The sequence below is a fragment of the Triturus cristatus genome, chromosome 12 (assembly GCF_964204655.1).
Source record: "Triturus cristatus chromosome 12, aTriCri1.1, whole genome shotgun sequence".
NCBI lineage: Eukaryota > Metazoa > Chordata > Amphibia > Caudata > Salamandridae > Triturus > Triturus cristatus.
The window spans coordinates 139,087,142-139,107,107 of NC_140595.1; the positions used below are offsets into that span (position 1 = coordinate 139,087,142).

The following is a 19,966-nucleotide window of genomic DNA, read 5'->3' on the forward strand; positions in this document are numbered from 1 at the left end:
GAGCTTGCAAATGATTTTGCGCATTTGTATACTCAAGGTAATTAAAAGGGAGAACCATGCTCTCATTTTTAGGTCAAGCCTGGGCAGTGGATGTGCTGCTCTGCGAGGCATGCTGTATTAAGTTAGGGATTTGAAGCTCCGCCCACTCCCCGCCCATATTATTCATTGGCTTGTGTCGTCGTCCTTTGTAAATGCTGGCTTCTGATTCCTTAATCGCCTTATTAGTCCCTCCTTAGTACTGCCTTGTCTTCATTTGAAACCTCCACTGAGGACTGACCCTTTCGCTTCTGTTACTACACGGTATGTTTTATTTAGTCTGTAAGCACTATTTTCAATAATGGGTTTTGCCCTACTGCAACCACGACTGCTTTCCTTACATTCAGTGCGCCATGCGTGCTTTCACTTTCGAAGCAGCCGGAACAATGTTGGCCGCTTCTTTGCAATGCCGTAGGTCTCGCATTTAGGAGAGTTTGAGCTATTGGTATTACAAATGGCAATCGCTTAAACTCTCGCCAATGCGAAACCTATTGCATTGCAAATATAATGTTTTTGTCAAATCCCCTATGCCGCAATTTCACATGCATGAAGGCCGCGCCCCTTTCTTTAGAAGAGCTGTGTCTAAGGAAAAGTGCATGCCCACTATTAAAAAAACAGAGGCATGGCAGCTTTTACATTAAAAAAATGCATGTTTTAAAAACAGATTCTTTTTTTGTAAAAGCCCCCATGCCTCGGTTTCACTTTAATAGCTGTCGCGCACTTTTTCCTATGGAAACTAGGTCCTAACTTTAACTACCAACTGGCGACAGCCAGAAGGTAATATATATCTAGGCACACATTTGCAAGCCTTGCATATGCATATATAGGCACATATTTACAAGGCTATGCATAAACCGGGACAGGCCAGGCATAGAAGTAAGGCTAAAGGCTTTAGTCCTACTTTTATGTCAGGCATGTACCGGTTTTTAGGTCTCGCCTGGCGTAGGCTGCGCAGACATGCACAGTCTCGCTGGTGAGATTTAATGATTTAGGGTAGATTTCACTAGCGGGGTTTAAGCCCCGCCCCTCTTTTCCATTGGCTGGCGTCACCGTTTATGCTAAACGGTGGCCAGCCACTGGAAAAGATCTTCCAGTGACGTATACTATTCTCTTTTAGAGCCGTCCCAGTTGGACTGGCTCACTTTCCTTACGTTTGTGGTAAAAGGTTTCTTATCTTTATGGGGCCAAACCCATGGCCCCATAAAGATAAGAAACCTTTTAGCAGGTGAGGCCTGGTTTTTTCGCCGCCGCGTGCACATCTTCTGTCCCTCCCCTTTTGTGTAATGTATCGAAACACATAAAAACAAAGCAAATGCGATTGTCTAGGTGCTGGCCATGGTGTTGTGGTGGTTCGTTGTTTTTCTCTCAATTCTGGCCAATTAGTTACAGTTGTTTTTGTAGACGTTCAGCTACTTTTTGTTGGGTGCCACCTATAAAACTGGAGGTGATTTGCTGCGGGGCTGGCCCCTTTACTGGAAATGGTTCGCTGAGTTGCGTCACCGGTTGTTGGGTGTGGGGCTGTTGTGTTTACTCGGCTCAGCCTGGACGCCGTATTGCTACTGCCCAGTGTTTCAGTCTCATCCTCAGCCTGATATAAAGTACCACGGTTATGCTGTGGTCTATGGGAGGGGCTGTTTGATAAGATTCCTAGACTACAGCGCTGTGTCCGCTGTCCTGTGCCCGAAGGTGCTAGGACCCGGGGAGCCGCGTTGTCCACTCCCCTCCCCCGCCAGGGGGCTCAGGTGTCCCGGAGGAGGCTGCTGGCTCTCCTGGTAACAGCCTCCGCCGGGCTGCGTGACATGGTTTCGAGCTGAGGCACAGCTCTGCACCCCGACAAGCTCACTCCGGCCCCGGGTGCCCCTCTGACGGGCACTGCCCTCTCTCCATGAGCCTGGCAGCCCCTCACACCCCTCACAATGAACGACCAGTACCAAAGGGCAGCCCGGGACGGGTACCAGGACCTGCTCAAGGAGGCCACACGCAAGGACCTCAACTCCCCAGACGAGGACGGCATGACGCCCACCCGTGGGCCGCCTACCACGGCAACCTCGAGGCGCTACGGTTCATCGTAAGCCGAGGGTAAGTGAGGAAACGGGGTGAGCGTGGTAGTGCCGGGTGGGAGGGAGGGTGAGTGGGGACAGGGGTATGGGTCAGGAGGTCAGCTTGTGATGAAGGCGCGCGAGGGAGGTAGACACAGCGGGGTGAGGGCTGTCACTGACTTGTTGATGGGCAGCATGGAGTGAATGAAGAGGGCACCGGTTGCCCCAGGCTTCCTTGAGGTCAAGACTGGAGGAGTCAAGACCAGCCCGATGTCCTGGCTCCACTTATTACAGCTTTCACGATGGTGTGTAGAGTACAATGGGGCTGGGTTGGAGTCAGTAAGCTAGTTTGGGGGAAGAGACTGTGACATCAGAGGTGCTCTGAAGGCGATGGTACTAGGGTGTAGCAAGGGTGCTATCGGGTCACCGTAATGTACACAAGGAAAGTCCTCGGATGACTCATAAAATAGCAATAATTGGGATTCAGTGGGCGCCTAACTCCCCTGGGCCCTGGCATTACTGCACCTGCTGCACTATTGATAAATGTATATGCCGCTGGGTGAACAGATATTGAAGAGAAAAGCAGGTTTTTCTGAAAGTCCTCTGAGGCATGCCGGGGCCCTGGAAGCTTGTGTGGCGTGTGCAAGATAAATTGACAGGTCGGAATCTCTGAAGGAATGCAGGGCTGGGGCATAGTCATTGACACATTAGGAGCGTGGAAAACGGATAGGCCTGTGGTGGAGTGAATCATATGATAGGCCGAGAGGATGGTAGGGCTGACGGCGGATCACCCCCGTGCCCCTCTGGTACTTGAGAAAGGCTCGGAAACTACAAAAACCTTAGTATTTGCTGCCTACATAAGAAGTTGTGCCTACTCTATGAATAGACTATTGGAGGTTGGGGAGAGGATGTGGGTAATGGCCAGAGCTACTGACCTTGGAGCTGGGGAACCACGTTCGAGTCTTGGCGTTGGCTCAACATCCTGTGATTCTGGGCAAATCACTTAATCTCTCCCTGCCTACCAAAAATGAATGTGTTCTTGTATAAGTAACTGGTGTCCATCTTAAGCGCCCCAATGCTTTCGGGTCGAGTTCGCGCTATATAAAACTGCAAAAAAATATAAATATATAATAAAAATAGAAAATAAAAATTGATAAAGATGTCGGTCTGCACTCGGGTCCACTTAGATTTGACTTTTCTATTCGAAAACGTTGAAGCAGTACCTCCCGTTGTTGTTTCCTAAATTCTAAATTATCCCATGCAGACTCGCATTCATGGGCCTCAATAGTTGAATGTTTATGTTAGAGCCATGTTAGTACAACATATTTTAAAATTGTACTTTTCGTTATAAAATTAGTTCATAATAGGATCTATCAATGTCGGCAGTCCATACGCCTCAAGGCGCAGGGGTGAGGTCCCTGTTCCGTCCTGGGAGGTTGATGTGTTGGTGGGGAGTGAATGTGACGGGGCCATGGGCAGACGCCCTCTGTGATCCCTGGTGATGGTGGGGACCACCCGTCCATCGCTTTTTTCATGGTGGATACTTTAGTTTAGCACTACACGTAGACACAATGGATTCGTTTTCTAAATTCTTCTATAATACTTTTGGGGGTTTCAGTGTCTGTAGGATATACACTCGGCTAACTGAATCGCGCGAGTTGATGACACCCCTACTACTCAAGAGAACTGCGCCGGACCAACTCCATCCTCTCCGCTTCACACTCTGAGGATATGTACCGCACCGAACCGACCGACAAATGGCAGTCGTACACATATGTTTTATTTCAAGCGGCACACGTCGCCACCCTTCCCTGCGATAGAAAACAAGCATTGAAAATGCAATACGTCTCGCCTTTGATTAAGTTAAAGCCATTTGCTTTGCTAATGGTATTGTATAGCAAAGCAAATGGCTTTAACTTAATAAAAGGCGAGACCTATTGCATTTTTAATGCTTGTTGCTTCTGAAAATCAGGTCACCCTAATCTTGTTGGGCCTAATCAGTGAGGTGCGGCTCGAGCCCTGTGACAGCGTAAACCTCCTCTTCCTAAATGTAAATATACCCCCAAATTGGCGATGTCCGTTCCAGACTCCACCTCTTTCTATGGAATGGCTTATTCCATTGCACTTCACCCCATTTTGACATTTTTAGCAGGGCGTATTTCAGTGTATGGGGGCCGACATGGGGAGTAGAATTACAGTTTTCTCACCTGCATATCGATTTTGAGTACTCTATCACAATGTGTGCTGCGGTTTCAAGACAACAGACAAAAGGAAAAAATGTCATTTTATGGTAACACTATTTTGGACATTCTAATCCTTACACAGCCAGTTATTTAAGGATGCATTATGAACTGAAAGATGTCTTTGTGTGCGGCTTCTGGGGAGAATAAAATCCCCGGATTATGGGGGCAGAGCACGAGGAGGAAATCGCCCATTTTCAGGTGAATTTTAGCTATTTTTAGTTCTTATGCTGCAGCTGGAGCCAAATTTCGGGGGGGGGGGGGGGTGGGGGGGATACAAATTTCGGGGGGGAGGGGGCGATGTTAATTCTTCCAGCCATACGCAGAGCGGAGATGCAGGGGCTCTGAGAAGGTGTGAAAAAACAACAAAGCCCGATTAACAAGCAAATGGTCTTTTAAAAACCTGTGAAGTACTCGGGTGCGGATGTGTGCGTGCCCAGGAAGCTGTCTCAGCCCGGGCTGACACACACGACGGGTGGGGGAGAAGGTGGGGGGCCAATGGGCGTTGCGCGCCTGATGCTTGTACTAATTTGTATAGTGCTTACTACCACTTTGTAAGGGCGCTGAAGCACTTACCGACACGGCTAGTTTATTATGTACTATAGGTGTATTTTGTGATGAGTCTACACACCTTTTGCTAGATACGACTTACCGGAAGCTTACCTAGATCCGAGCAGGAAGGAGCAAAAATCTCTTTCTGAGTTGAAAATAACTGCCAGGACTTCAGACCAGCGGTTTCCAACCTGGCCAAGGAGAGCCTTGCTCTGCAAGAAGGTGAGCGCAGATCGTTTCTGCAAATCCCTCGAACAGCGAAAGCATACATACCCCCTCCAAGTCGAGCCTGCTTGGACTCAAAGCGGATGGACGGGACTCATATGGCAATAACTAGAATCCGTCGTTTTATGACGTCATAAAACTGAACTACGTCACCAAATGCCTCCTTCGTAGCCTATCACTGCTCGATAGTAGCGCGCTGACATCAGCAACGTGTCCTTTTTTCAGTGTTTGCCATTTATAAGGCAGTGCGTTTCAAAACAGTCACTGATGTACTTTTTAACACGGTGCAAACTATTTTTTATAAATGTATTTCTTGATGATCATGTTGTCAAATGCGATACCTTTCTGCCAATACGGCGCCGTTTAAAGGGACTTTGGCAGGGGTGACTGTCAGTGCTCCCTATATTTCCATGAACAGTGAAATCAAATCACTTGGAATCGACTAAATTGGGATCTGTCATGGATTTACGTCACCCGATCGGAACCTGTATATTTTTTAAATGTGTTAGCTGGGCTGCCCTTATTTGAATCGAATCCATGTGGCATTTAAATACCTCTTCAGTTTCTACAGTAAGGTGGGTTCACTCCCACCATAACCCCATTGCTGGAACTTTTCTCTATGTACCACTGACAAGCGCGTTATTCACACTGATACCAATTTGAAAATGTAAGTAATTTAAGTGTACAACCCCATTCCTAAATTCTTCCAGAGTCAAAAACTGTCATGAATTACAACGTGTATTGTACTAGTGGCCATGAGCCAATTATCTGATCTCTTGGCGCTTTGGAGCAGAGCTTGTCTGTGGTTGTGGATTCCCTTTGGGATTTCCGGTCCATGGTAGGGGATGCCATGGACATATTCTGGGCCTTTGAGCATGTGTGGTGCAAGAAGAGTGTAGGCATTTCCCTAAGGATGAGTTATTAGGGGTGAGCAATGAATGGCCTTTGAGACCGAGCGCCCACATCTGTATGGATTTGATATATGTTTGGTCTGTCTCTGTGGGGTGTTTCACAGTAGGGGTTCGAGTCTTCTGTCGCTGCTGTCAGCTGTGGATCATAACCCACCACTAAGGTCTCCCCAGACCCCACACCCCATGGACTGTGTACTGCCTCTCCTATGGGTCTGGTGGACGTGACAGTATACCTTTCTAATAGCTTTTGTGTGGTTGTTCTTCAGCCGAGCCTAGGGCTGGCTTATTAGCGGAGAGGCGTAATCTTTTCTTCGGATATGTTGATGTTTGAGTAGGTTCCTTCTGGAGGTTGAATATTCAAATCCCACCTGGGCTCTCAACATCTCACTTGACTAGTGTCCCCGGCTTCTGTGTTCCCATGCAACTGTGTTCTCTTTGTTATGATATGGTATGTTATACCAGACTCATAAAGCGCACGTTCACCAAAGGCTTCTTGGCGCTAGGGAAAAGAAGGCAGCAACAGCTAGGGTTATAGGCTTTCTTATTGGTTTATTGGCTCTTTGTGATTCGCAGGGCCCGGCTCTAATCCTCCCATCCCAAATTGGAGTGTGTTAAGGGTGGCGAAGGTGACTAGTCATGGCTAGTGTGGCACATAGAGTTTTCGAATTTTACCTATCAAGGTAGACCTGATTAGTGAGACCTGTAGGGCAGATACAAGGTAGGCATGCATCATTTAGCCGGGGTGTCTATTTTATGGTTAGGTCTGTCTCATACCACAAACCACTCTCTCATGACCTAAGCGGAGCGATCCTTGGCTCGACCCTCCCGCTCTCATAAAAAAAAAATCTGACGTGTTATCCTGGAGCCATCCAAATGCCTGCGGTCTATGAATGAACCACAAAACATCCACTCTGTCAGAGCACGGAAAGGTTCTCACAGCTAGAAGTCCTCTCCTCTTTCCGCAAAAGCTAGCCTGCTCATCTAGTATGCTATCGTTGGAGAGAATGACTTATAGGTGCTGAGCTCTATCGCTGTCAAGGAGGAGTGAACTGATAAATTGGTGTGGTATGCAATGTGGGGTTTGCTAGATGAGCAACACAAGATTGGATCAGATCAGGTGGAGTTTCTTAATTCGGAAGGTTTTGGAGGCTACACTTGGTGACCTGCTTTTCTGGGGACCATTTTGTCATTTATATGGTTTCCCAGCAATAATGGAAAATAGGGAACCTACAGAAATGTGTTTTGTTTGTAGGATCCATGAAATCATCAAGTTGTATTGAATCACTAAGCAACAGCAATGACAGAACTCAGAATTAGGCCCTGATTATGGGTGGGTCGCTGTTTTCTGAGCCCTGCTCAAACTGCTGTTTGAGCACAGGGTTCGCATTCCAGGTTTTGTGGTATTTACCGCATGTGATAATTACCAGGTGTGTTAAATACCTCACTGCAGGAAAGTGCCCTTTTTAAAAAGGTCACCCCAAGCTTTTTGCCTGGTATTTGATGTGCTTTCGACTGGAAGTGCACTGGGTTCCTGCTAACCAGGCCCTCTGTACCAGATCTCTTTCCCAAAACTGTACAATTGTCTCCTCCAATTGGCAATCCCTTTAGTACGCTCTGAAAGTCCCTATTAAATGGTACCTAGTGACTGAGGTACTAAAGAGGGTGCCTGAGGGTGGCAGCACAGTGGCGCAGCTAGGCCTTATGCCGACAATGGCGGACCCTGCTTTTGCCGCCCATGGTGGCCGAATTGAAGAGCGGGGGGGTGCTGCAGTTTCCTGCATTTTCTGCCCAACGGCCGGAGGTAAGACCGGGGTGGGGGAGATGAGACCCCGATGCCCCCAAAACATATGCCGCCCGGGGTGGACTGCCCTGCCCTTGCTATGCCATTGCGGCTACACAAATAGTGCTATCCTAAGGGCCCCACACCAAGCTCATGCAATCTGCCACTGCTGGTTGCATGTCTTGGTGCGGACAAAATGAAAACACGACCTGCCACACAGCCTTGTGCCAGGCCTGCCAACGCTGCATGCAGTGTAAGTAAGTCACCCCTTACCGCAAGCCTTACCTCCCGACGGCAGGGTGCACTATACTACAAGCATAACTTCACAAGCAGGTATGCCCCTGTGCTGGCCAGTTCCATTACTGCCAGTACAAGTGATCAGGGGTGCCATTTTACATGTATGTGCTGGACACTGGTGAAAATGAGTCCCCCAGCTACATGATGGCTTCACTGAAAATAGGGATGTTTGGTATAAAACATCTCGCATTACTAAATCACACGGATGCCAGTGTAGTATTTAGTGATAATTATTATCTTAGGGGTGACCCCCTGAAAACTACCAGTCACTGGTGTGCTGCCCGACTGGTTTTTGCCAGCCTGCCACCGAGACAAGTTTCTGAGCCCCAAGGGTGAGGGCCTTTGCTCTCTGGGGACCATAAACCAAGCCTGCTCGGGAAGAGGTATGGTACACACCCTTCCACAGGATGATCTGCAGATTAGCATTCCAAGACAGGGGAGCTTCAAAGGGCCTACTACCCATGGTATGCAAATCTGGCTCCACTCCCCAGAGAAGACGATGACCCCCTTTGTCCAGAGCCATTTGGCACCTGGACTGGAGGGAAAATTAGCCGGTCCAAAGGCGTGTCCTCCCCCAGGTGAGTGCAATCCCTAAGAAGGGCTACTTGAAGTGGAGGCGACTTTTCAAAGTTAGCCATTTTGGTGACGGCAAAATCAGGAATTCTGGGACAGGGTTATGACCACCTTCCCCAGGAAATGGTAATATAGGGGCGTAGTGACCCCCCAGGGTAGATAGCCCATTTGCTACTAACCTACTCTCCCCTAAAGCCTCTGAATTCAGCATTTAGGGGAGCCCCTGGCACCAGAGAATCAGATCCTGCTGACCAAAAGAAGAAAAAGGGTCGAAGAGCCGTGAAAGCAAGAACTGCAGAAGAAGGAACTGACTTGGCACCAGCTCTGCAAGCCTGTTCGCCTATTCTAGACAATTGCACCAAAGTCGTCTCGCCCTGCAAGCTGGTGGTCCTTCAAAAGCCTGGGAGGACTGCCAGCACTTCTACAAAGACACAGAAACTTCAGTGGAACAGGGGAGCTGTGTCCCTGCATCTTGCAGGTACCAAAGACTGAGCTGTGAGGCTCTAAGACTGCGAAAACCCGAGACCAGGAATCACCACTGCACCCAAACTGCCTAGCCGAGCTGAATGGGCCAATGGTGCCAACCTGGTCCCCAGACCCGGCAGACTCAAAGCCCACCTTGGGTCTCCCTGCTGGGGACTGTCCGGTGCTGCAAGCAACATCTGTCTGCAGGACCCATCTACCACGACTGCTCTCAGTGATGAAAATCCGATGCCTAAGGACACCTTTGCACCCGTCGTCCATGGAGAAAAGTACCAAAGATATGAACCAAAGTCCTATGCACACGTTAAGATTTCTTAATGAGAGTATATCAAGTCATATGAGCACAAAAAAAGGTCATTAAAGTCCAAATGGATTTATTCTTTGTTTTTCATTCCATGTAACATCAAAAAGCAACCAGCCAACACATATTTAGTCACAAAGGGAAATATCTCGCAATTTCTTCAGGGCTGTACTTCATGTATGTAGATTCTAAAAGATCACTCCGCCGGTGATCATTCCAACCCGGCTGGCCAAAAATAGAAAGGCTTAGTGGATCCGCGATCGATTTAAAATGGTGTGTACCAAGGGAAGCACCTATGTAATGATGATTCTGCGTGGGACCGTGCCGAAAGCCTAGGGAAGGGTAAATGAACTGCTCTGTGTGTTCCTTGATCTGCAACAAGTACGTTGAGGACTGCAACGGCAACGGGTGTGTTCACTGTTCCGGATGTGGACCAAAGATGGCCCCCCATCTCTAAGCATCGTTAGGTCAGAGCCCCCCCCCCGTTGGTTCAGCCCAACTAGTCATCCAGTCCAACACTGCAGCCTCTGTTCATAAAGACCGAACCCCATCGACCTGCATTGGGCACCCGAAGCTGTTTGGACCACTGCACCCAGTCGTCCTCGTGCGGATGGAGGTGATCTGCTGGTGCTGCTTTGCAACTTGCTCAATTACACACCTCAAGTCCCGGAGGTCTGTCACGTAAGTTGTTGCAAAGACTTATGCAGTATTTGTTTTTCCTTCCATAGGATAACATTGCAGCCTCCTAAAAATGCACTGTCAACTGTTGAATTGCAAAAGTATTTCACCTAAAAAACATGCTTACCTGAACAAATTGATTCTGGTGCAGAAACATATATAAAGATATGTGTTATTTTTATAAAGTGGTGTGGAACTCCTTATTGAGTCGTGCATCATTTATTGACTATTCTGTGTATTTGCAGATGTCTCACACTTCTCTCTGATAAGCCTAAGGCTGCTCGACCACACTACTGCCTAAAAGAGCATCTTGGGATTGCTAGAGCAAGCCCTGTTCACCCCCGGACTCTTTGCACAGCATATTACGTTTTGATATACTACATAAAGATCCAGCTTCCTACGGTGCTGGCACAGCGGTGGGGTACAAAACTCGACATCTGCTGTACCACATGGTTAATGAGTGATTCCACTAAGGAATCCAAAATTATCTTTAGCTTAAAAGAAATTCTGATTTTTATTTTTTCTTGGAATTACTAGAGCAAGCCCTGTCCACTCGTACAAAACCCCCGGACTCTTTGCACAGCATATCACGTTTTGATATACTATATAAAGAGGCCATTTCCTACACTCACCCTTTGTTAAACCTGGTGGAATTTAACAGGAAAAACAGTACAGTATTTACTGTGACTCGTGCCTTTTGATACGTTACTCTTCACAAACTCAGAATAGGTGCTATTTATTATGCCCGATAAATAATGTACCCCACGGTATCTTTACTTATTTGCTTTGATAAATTTCACACTTAGCACAGAGCCAATCGAAATGACTGCTTTGTGGCGTACTGATCACTTCCATACATTTGTAAAGCAACACGCCTGTGTAGCTACTTCAGTGGACTATGTCTGTACCCCCGAAATATTACAATATCGTAATGAATGAATGAATGAACAATTCCACACAATGAGAAAACAATCCATCGATCTTCCACAGGTCTACTTCTGACAGCCCTCCCTTATCTTCCCTAGGCAGGAGCCAAAATTAAACAAACAACACCACCACATTAAAGCTGTTGCAACAGCTTGTTCACTTCTCTGTCCTGGGGGGAGATGAACAAATTACTTACATTCAGTAACACTCTTTCTCATTCATAGAGAATTTATATCCCTGCAGATTCCTCACCTATTGAATCTTCCCCAGGCATCAGATTGGATCTGTAAACTTTTCAGTAGTACCTCTGTGTTCCGGTTGGTGGTGTCACACGTCTCCACTCCGAAATTATGTGCGGGTCGATATAAAAGTCACTCCTGCGTGCTTTCGAGACTGTCCACTCCCCTAGAAGCAGAGCTCTAAAAACAAATTGGAGTGACCAGTGTGCAGATTCCTAGGCTTGGAATCTTATTATTGGATACAGTCCAGTGCACAGGATGAGACGATTTACAGATCACCTATTTGAAAAAGGGTGTTTGAATGGACTCGAACCAGAAATTCCGGCAGGACCTAGCAGGCAAAATGCCCCTCTTGCAAAGCTTCGTGAACGTATGTAGGACGTCCGGGTAGCAGCCTGACAAATGTCTAGGACAAGGGCTCCATTCACTAAAACTTTGGTAGAAGCGTTGATCCTGGTAGAATGAGCACACAGTCCTTCAGGAGGGTGCTGTTTAGCAAATGTGTAGATCTTAATGCAGAGCATGACCCAGCAGGAGGTTAATTACCTCTACACAGCCTTGCATTTATCTCACTTCTTTGAACCTCACAAAGAGCTGATATTCTACCTGGTGTTTTTTGGTACAATCTATGTAGAAGCTTAGTGCTCTCTTAAGGTTGATTGATGGAGTCTCTCCTCTTTTGATAGGTGAGGCAGAGCATAGAACACATGGCATGACCAGGAACTGCCTAAAGCTAAATTCCGGCAAAACTGAGGTCCTTATTTTGGAAAATAATGCCAATTTCTGGAGCCCTGACTGGTGGCCGGAAGAACTAAGCACTCTCCCTAAACCAATTAGGAAAGCTAAAAATACGGGGTCATAGTCGACAATAAATTTTCCTTTGGGGACCAGATAAATGCAGTTGCCTCCTCAGACAATAATGCCATTTTTACCAGAAGACAGCCAACGTGTAGTGATAACATCTCATCCTCTCACGTGTGGATTATTGCAACAGCCTTTACCTCAATATTCAAAAGCAACATTTAAACAAACTCCAAATCCTGCAAAATGCAGCAGCCAGACTGCTGACAGGTACACCAAAATGTGTATCTGTTGCGAACGGAAATAAAAAGGCTTCACTGGCTTCCAGTTAAGCAACGGATAAAATTTAAATCCCTGTGCAATGTTTTAAAATGAAATGAAAAAAACATTTATATAGCCCGATAGCTACTCTGAGGCATCCCAGTGCTGCAGACGGACGCGGACAGACAAAGAAAGTTTTTAAAGCCCTTCTGGGAATTGGGCCAGACTACCTGAAACAACGTTTCAAATGTAATTTCCCCAGAAGAGTTCTTCGCTCGTCAGGAGCCAAAGGTGTATTAATACCCTCCTTTAAAAAAGTCAACTAGGGTGGAAGAAGTTTTGTAACCTGTGCTGCAAGGGCTTGGAATGAGCTTCCTTTTCATATTAGGAATGCCAAGGAGCTAATAACATTTAGGAGAGGATTGAAAATCTGGCTTTTTCAGTGCATAGGTCATTAGGTACTCCTCTGTACGGAAGGAAGTAGCTAGCGCCAGGACATCTTCGGGTAACCGATGCGCTTAAGAAATAAAATTAACATAACATGTGTTGACCAGTGTGAAACAGCATCACAACCTCAGGCAAGAACGATGCCCTTCTCTACAAAATAAGTTTGTCTGGTAAGAAAGTGGCGTTTGGCGGGCTAACAAAGACAGCTTGAATCTCACTCACACGCCGAGCTGGGGTTATTGCGATGAGGAACACTGTCTTCAGGATGAAAAACTCAAGGAGGAGTTGTGAAGGGACTCAAGGGAGTGCACATCAGAAACATGAGGTCCAAATTAGGGTCCCACTGTGGTATTACGAAGGGAGAGGGCAGAAACAAATGTTGTAAACCTTTTAAAAAATACATAACAAAAGAGACTCAAACAAAGAATGTTGATCCAGCAACCGCAAAAAGGCAGAAAGAGCCAAAAGGTACCCTTTAACTGTACCCAGAGCAAGGGCTTGCCGGGCTATGGACAAAACAAACAACAAAACATCAGATAGTGTGGTGTGGAGAGGCTCGATCTGGTGTGTGCCGTACCAAAACACAAACTTCTCTCAACGACAGGCGTATAGTATTTGTTGAGGGACATCTGGCTTCCAAGATGACATCAACTACCTCCAGAGGAATGTAAAGGTGTTCAGCTGTTCCCGCTCAGTATCTAAGCAAGAAGGTGGAGATTGTGCAGTCACAGGTGCAGAACCCTGCCCTGCTGCAGCAACAGCAGATCTGCCCAGAGGGGAGGACAGGCGCACAAGTCCTGGAGTTCTGCATACCATACTCTCCATGCCCAATCTGGAGCCACTAGGATGACTTTGGCCCAGTCAGTCTTGATTTTCTTGAGAACTCGGGGCAGGAGTGGTATTGGCAGAAAGGCATACAGGAGTCCCGAGTTCCACTCGAGGTGGAACGTGTCTCAGAGTGAGAGATGCTTTGGCAATGCCAATGCGTAGAATTACTTACACTGAGCGTTCTTGGTGGTGGTGAAGAGATCGAGCCAACGTTATCTCCATTCGCAGAAGAGACCTTGCTACACCTCGAGATGTAACTGCCACTCGTGATCTGCAAGGCGCCCATGGCTGATCTCGTCCGCCCTGGCATTTAATGATCCTGCCAGGTAGTTCACCACCAGGAAAATTCTTTGGTGGTCGAGCCACTTCCCGAGGTGCAAGGCCTTCTGGCAGAGGGTCCGTGAACCCCCCGACCTGTTTGTTGTAGTTCTACATGGCACTGGTGTTGTCCATGAGCACCAATACAAGCCTACTTTTGATGGACGGAAGGAAGGTTTTCAGTGCCAAGTGGGTGGCACGCAGCTCTGGAAGTCTGATGTTGGGCAGGGACTCCGCGAGAGACCAGGGGCCTATGATCTCCACCTTTCCAAGATGGCTGCCCCATCCCAGCAGAGATGCATCAGTCACCACTGTCAGCGCTGGGTGGGAAATGGAGAGGGGTCTGCTGCTGACTCAAGCGCAGTTCATTAACCACCACTGCAGGTCTTTTGCAGTCTTCTCTGAAATCTGGACATGGTTGGAGAGGTCCTCTTGAAGTTTGGTACACTCAGACTTCAGGCCCCACTGCAGAGCCCGCATATGCCACCTGGCATGCTCAACCAGCAGGAAGCCATCAATCCCATCTGCCTCAGAGTCAACCTCACTGAAATCCATAACCGAAGCTAAAAGATCGGGATCATAGCCCAAATGTCCTTGACTCTCTTTCCCGAAGGGAAAAGCACGAAACCAAATCCATGTCAGGCATGTTCAGAATGGCTCAGATGAAGAGGAGCATTTGAGAATAAGTAGGGTGTGACTTTGGCACATTGATTTTGAACCTCAAAGATGACAGGTGGTTTCACCGTAGAATGGAGGTGGATGACGCCTGCTTAGGGCAAACCCGCTTCCAACAGCTAGTTGTCGAGATAGGGGAAGACTGGCCCCCTTGACCTCCAAAGATGTGTGCTGCTACCACCGCCATCACTTTTCTGACCACCCGAGGGGCGCTGGTGAGACCAAAGGGGAGCACAGCAAACTGAAAATACGTGTGTCCTACCATGAACCACAAGTAGCTCCGATGGGTCTGCAGGATGGGAATATGGAAGTAGGTGTCCTGCAGGTCCAATGCTACTATCCATTCTTCGGGGTCAAGGGTAGATAAGAGCTGGGCCAGTGTGAGCAGGTCAAAATTGGGAAGAAGGCCTCCCTCTTTCTTGTACACCAAAAAATAGCCCGCATAGCAACCACAACCTATTTCTGGCACAGGCACCCTTTCGATAGCCCCATTGGCCAAAAGGGTATACACTTCCTGCAGCAAGACTGAAAGATGGTGCTCCATCAGCAATTGGGGAGATGGTGGAAGGTGTAGAGGTAAGGAAACGAAGGGTAGGGCAGAGCCCTTCCGAACAATTTGCAGGACCCACCTTACTGATGTTATGACCTGCCAATCCAGCAAGAATCGTTGGATCCTGCCCCACACCATATGGCTGTGCTCCACAAAGGGCACACTAAAAGGATTTAGTAGGTGGAGCTGCAGTGGGGCTGGGGACAACGCAGCCTATTGATCTAGGCCTTGGGACCCGCGGGCACCACGACTGCGATGGATGGGGTGGCTGTATGGGGTACCTCTGCCAAAGCCCAGAAATAGTGGTAGGTCTGGTGCACCTGGCGAACTGGGGCACATTGACCCAGAGAATTAGCCATGGCCTTGCTCTCTTTGAACCTCCGAGAGCAGAGTCTGCCTTATCCCCAAACAGGTGAGACCCATTGAACGGTATGTACATGAATGACAACTAGGCGTCGCCTGAAAACCCAGTGGACTGCAGCGAAGTGTGGTGGTGAATAGCAACACTGGTGCCAATGGCTTGCCCAATAGAATCTGAGGCGTCCAAGCCACAATGAATTGTGAATTTGTCCGTATCATTACCACCCTGGATGGGATGGGCAAGTATAGTTCGGAGGTCTTCTGAGACACCAGGGAGAACTTGAGTCCCAAAGGCTATGGGAGTAGCATCCCAGGTGACAGCTGGCATTCACTGAGTGGACAGCCAGGCTGGTGGAAGAAAAAACTTGCTTCCAAAATGTTCTATTCGCTTGGATTCCCTATTTGGGGGAGTAGTTGTATTAAAAAGTATTACGATTATACCTGCTGGTGGATGTCTGCACAACCAAACTTTTAGGGGAAGGATGTTAAGACAGGAAGGCAAGGTCACATGGGGCAGGATGATGGCATCTTGCTAATTGCCTGTTGACTCGGGGCCAGAGAAAGGCGTGGCCCGGGTGCTCAACAAGGTATCTGTCAGTGACTCATGAAATGGCAGAAGGGTATCCGAAGATGTTTGCCCTGGCTGGAGGCCTTTTTTCAATACACCAGTTTTAACCTCCAAGCTGGGGAGCTGAAGGTCAATAATGTCAGCCACCCTACGCATAACCATGGCATAGAAGGCAAATTCCTCTGTGGCTGGGCATGGGATTGAGAGAACAGCTGGTTCCAGGAAGGTATTGAGATCTTTGGCCTCCTGCAACTTGCCGTACCAATTGTCCTCAGCATAGGACTGAGCAAACATATCACCTGCCTCATAATCGTTGTTCAAACCATGCCAAAAAGGGTATGTAGTGTGTGCAATTTCCCTTGTGGAGGTGGCAAATCAAGTGGAGGAAGCGGCGCCACAACAGTGGTCAGTCGCGGCATCCGTAGAGGTTGTACTGTTGCTGACTTGGAGTTGGAAAGTACAATTGACATCTCCTCATCCAGCATCAATGGATTCGGCACCAGGTGTAAAAGTTCCAGGAACCGGCGTGGGCCATGTCACCATAGACAGAGCCGGAATCAGAGACAGAGATGTTGTGTTGGGCTCGGAGGGTCCAACTGGTACCAACGGCAAATCCACCGCCAGTACTCCAGATAGAAGGCCTATCGCTTCCTTGGGGTCCGAAGGCGCGCCAGAGGGAGTCATCAAGAATCCAAAGAGTCAGAGCATGTTTTAAGCACATCCTCACAGAACTCTCCGATTTGTTTAGGGGTGACACCGACCCCAAACAACTCGGATTGTGCAGGACCCAGCTGTGTGATTGGCTCCAAATAGTACAGACTCACGGAGCGTGATCGAGATCCATGTGACGCCCCATGCCTTCTCAGGTGAATGCAAGTGCTGAGAGGGAGCTGACTCCTGCTTCAATTTTTTTATGTTTCTTTTTAGACTTACTGGCCAATTTAGGTCAAGACGAAGACCAACCTCTGGAATTGCTTCGTCCAGTTCTGGAGCAAGAATGAGACCTGGACTAAATCTTCAACTAGGACCAGTCTTGTTACGGGATCTTCTTATGCTGTGTGATGTAGAGTTTTTCCTTAACGTCACTGCATGCCTTGGAGTTGTGACTTGACCCTAACATCATAGATCGGGATCTGTAACAGACGTTTGTTTGCGACAGTCCCTTCAAGGCTTAAAACCTGTTGTTTTTTGGGAGACATTCCCTTGCACCCTGTGAACTTCTTGAGAGAAATTACAAGGTACACATCTTAGAAACCACGGAATCAACAAGAAACTCCTCCACAAATGCCAGACTATCTAGAACGGCACAGCCCGATTGATCCTAGACATCCCCCTTCACTACCACATCACCCAACACCTCTGCGATCTCCACTGGCTCCCCATCGAAAGAAGAATAACCTTAAAGCTCCTCACCCACGCATACAAGGTCCTCCATAACATCGGTCCAGCATACCTAAACAACTGCTTCTCCTTCCACGTACCCAAGACACACCTCCGATCAGCTGACCTCTCTCTGACCACCATCACAAGCATCTACAAGACCAAAACGGGAGGAAAGTCCTTCTCCTACCTCGCAGACAAGGCCTGGAACGACCTCCCCCTCCACCTCCGGCAAGTGCCTACACTGCCCCAGTTCTGGATGGACCTCAAGACCTGGCTCTTCGGATGACCCTAGCACTCAACGGAGGTGCCCCCCACAGCGCCTTGAGGTCCTCGCGGGTGAGTAGCTGCACTACACAATTCCCTAATTGATTGAGAAAGATGAGAGGGAACTCCGGATTTGTGTCTAGTGGCACGGAAAGAAAGGACCGTACATCGGCGCGTGGGAATAGTGCCTAAATATTACCCACATATCATTTCTGGAGTGGAACAGCATTACTGCTGAGCCGCACGTCACCACCTACTGGCACCAAGAGGTACTTCTGGAAATTTTCTGGATCCAGTCTTATGCCTGGAGAATATTCCAAAGGTGAGGAATCATCAGCTAGATGTTTGTATCAGAAATTCTCTTTCCTTGTGTCAGAGGAGGCTCCACCAAGGAGTCAGTGCATGCCCCATAGTCTCAAAACTTCTCTGAAGCAGTAGGTCTGTGTAGACAAGATCATACAATTCGGTCGGATCACGTGAGAAACACAAGATTAGAACTTGGTTCTTCTAGTTCCTCGACTGGCAAGGAATTGAATACACCATACCACTTTGTTCAGGAAACTTAAGGCCTTTTACCTTTGAATTAGGGTATACATTTCACCATAATTGGCATTAAAACATTTCACAGTGAAAAGCATATGTCATCTCTTACCCATCAATTCCTTGTTGGAGATTTTCTCACACAGTAGGCAGCACTCGTTAAGGACTTTGACCACGTCGTCATACTCATATTGCTGGCTCTGCAGCATATAGTTCCCAGCCTCATTTAGGGCCATGGCAGCAGGTTCCAGTCTCCCCACTTCAAGATAAAAATTCCCTGCTTCATGAAAACATTGGGCAGCCCTGGATGAGTCGTTCATCCCAAGGTAACAGTACGCCATTTTCATATGCGTGTCAGCCTCGTTCGACACCTTGAGCGGTTTGTAATGTTCAGCAGCTTTTCTGAAATACTCTAAAGCCCTTGGGAAGTCCTGGAGGCTCTCATAAGCAGTCCCAATATTGAAATACAGATCACCAGTATGGTGTCCGGACTCACCATCCTTTGGCTGTGATTTAAGGAGAAACTCCAGGCCTTTTTCTGGTTTTCCTATTTCTACGTAGACTGCCCCGAGATTGAATGCACAGGCCCGCTGCACTGATTTATTTTTAGTTCCCAAGGAGAGGAGAAATGCCTTTTTGAAAGCGGTCAGAGCATCTTGCAAGTTACCGTTCAGAAGGTCCTTGTGTCCTCTCTTGGTGAGAGCCTCAATCTCAGCCTGAGATGGCTCTGGCCCATTCCCTTCCTCCTGAGGAGGTTCACTAGGAGTTTCCTTCTCTTTCCATTTTTTCTTCTTTTTTCTGGAGTTTTGAGGCTCCAGTGGAGCTGGCCCTGAAGTATCAGCATCTTCTGCAGGTTTGGAAGGTTCCTCTGAAGCCATAAGTGATAATACTGGAACCCTAATTTCAGAACCACAGACGATGCATGAGTGCAGACATGTTTCTAAAATAAAGTACAACGACAACAGTTAATTGTTTTTCAGAGAATATAGGATTTTCAATTCTAAGATACCAAATATGAAGAGAACACCTAACTCTGGCTCACAGACAGAAAAAATAGAATGAAGCTTTCACTTATCCACCATACTAACACTCACAGCGACAGAATAGAGTCACATACAAGGGTGACATTATGAATTCATGTAAACTAGATATTATGGGCCTCATGTAGGAAGCCAAATACCGGTCGGTAACGGCCGAAATTCGGTAATTATCCCGTTACCGACCGGTATTTACGCATTTGCTATGTAGGGGGCTGATTTCTGGATTCGGTATTTACCGAATCGGAAATTAAGAAATCGGTAAAATACCGATTCGGTAAATACCGAATCCAGAAATCAGATGTAGGGAGCACTCTCAAGAGTGAAAAATAGTATTAGAAATTCGTTATTTACCACCAAATACAGGTTGGTGATAAATAACGAATACCTTGCAAAAAGCAATATTTTGCAGATTTAAGAGTGCCATGTGGCAGACATACATGCCCTTAGGGCATGTATGTGCGCCACATGTGCACACATGCAAGATTCAGGGGTGCAACAGGGTGTCAATGTGACACCCTGCCACCCTTGAATATGCTCCCCCCATTACCGAATCGGTATTTACCGAATCGGTAATGAGGCATACCTTCCCATTGATTCCTATGGGCCTCCAGGCCCATAGGAATCAATGGGATGGTATGCCTCATTACCGA

At 47.6% G+C, this 19,966-nt stretch overlaps 1 protein-coding gene across 5 annotated transcripts in view; it reads right to left on the reverse strand.

The window, feature by feature from the left end:
- The window catches only part of TTC24 (tetratricopeptide repeat domain 24), a 156,897-nt gene that overhangs the window by 64,957 nt on the left and 71,974 nt on the right, over positions 1-19,966 (reverse strand). For all 5 annotated transcript variants that reach the window (XM_085638190.1, XM_085638188.1, XM_085638191.1 and 2 more), the window contains one exon: positions 18,389-19,216. In XM_085638190.1, the coding sequence (XP_085494316.1) occupies positions 18,389-19,154 (766 nt within the window). In that variant the 5' untranslated portion in view covers positions 19,155-19,216. The remainder of the gene's footprint in view (positions 1-18,388; positions 19,217-19,966) is intronic.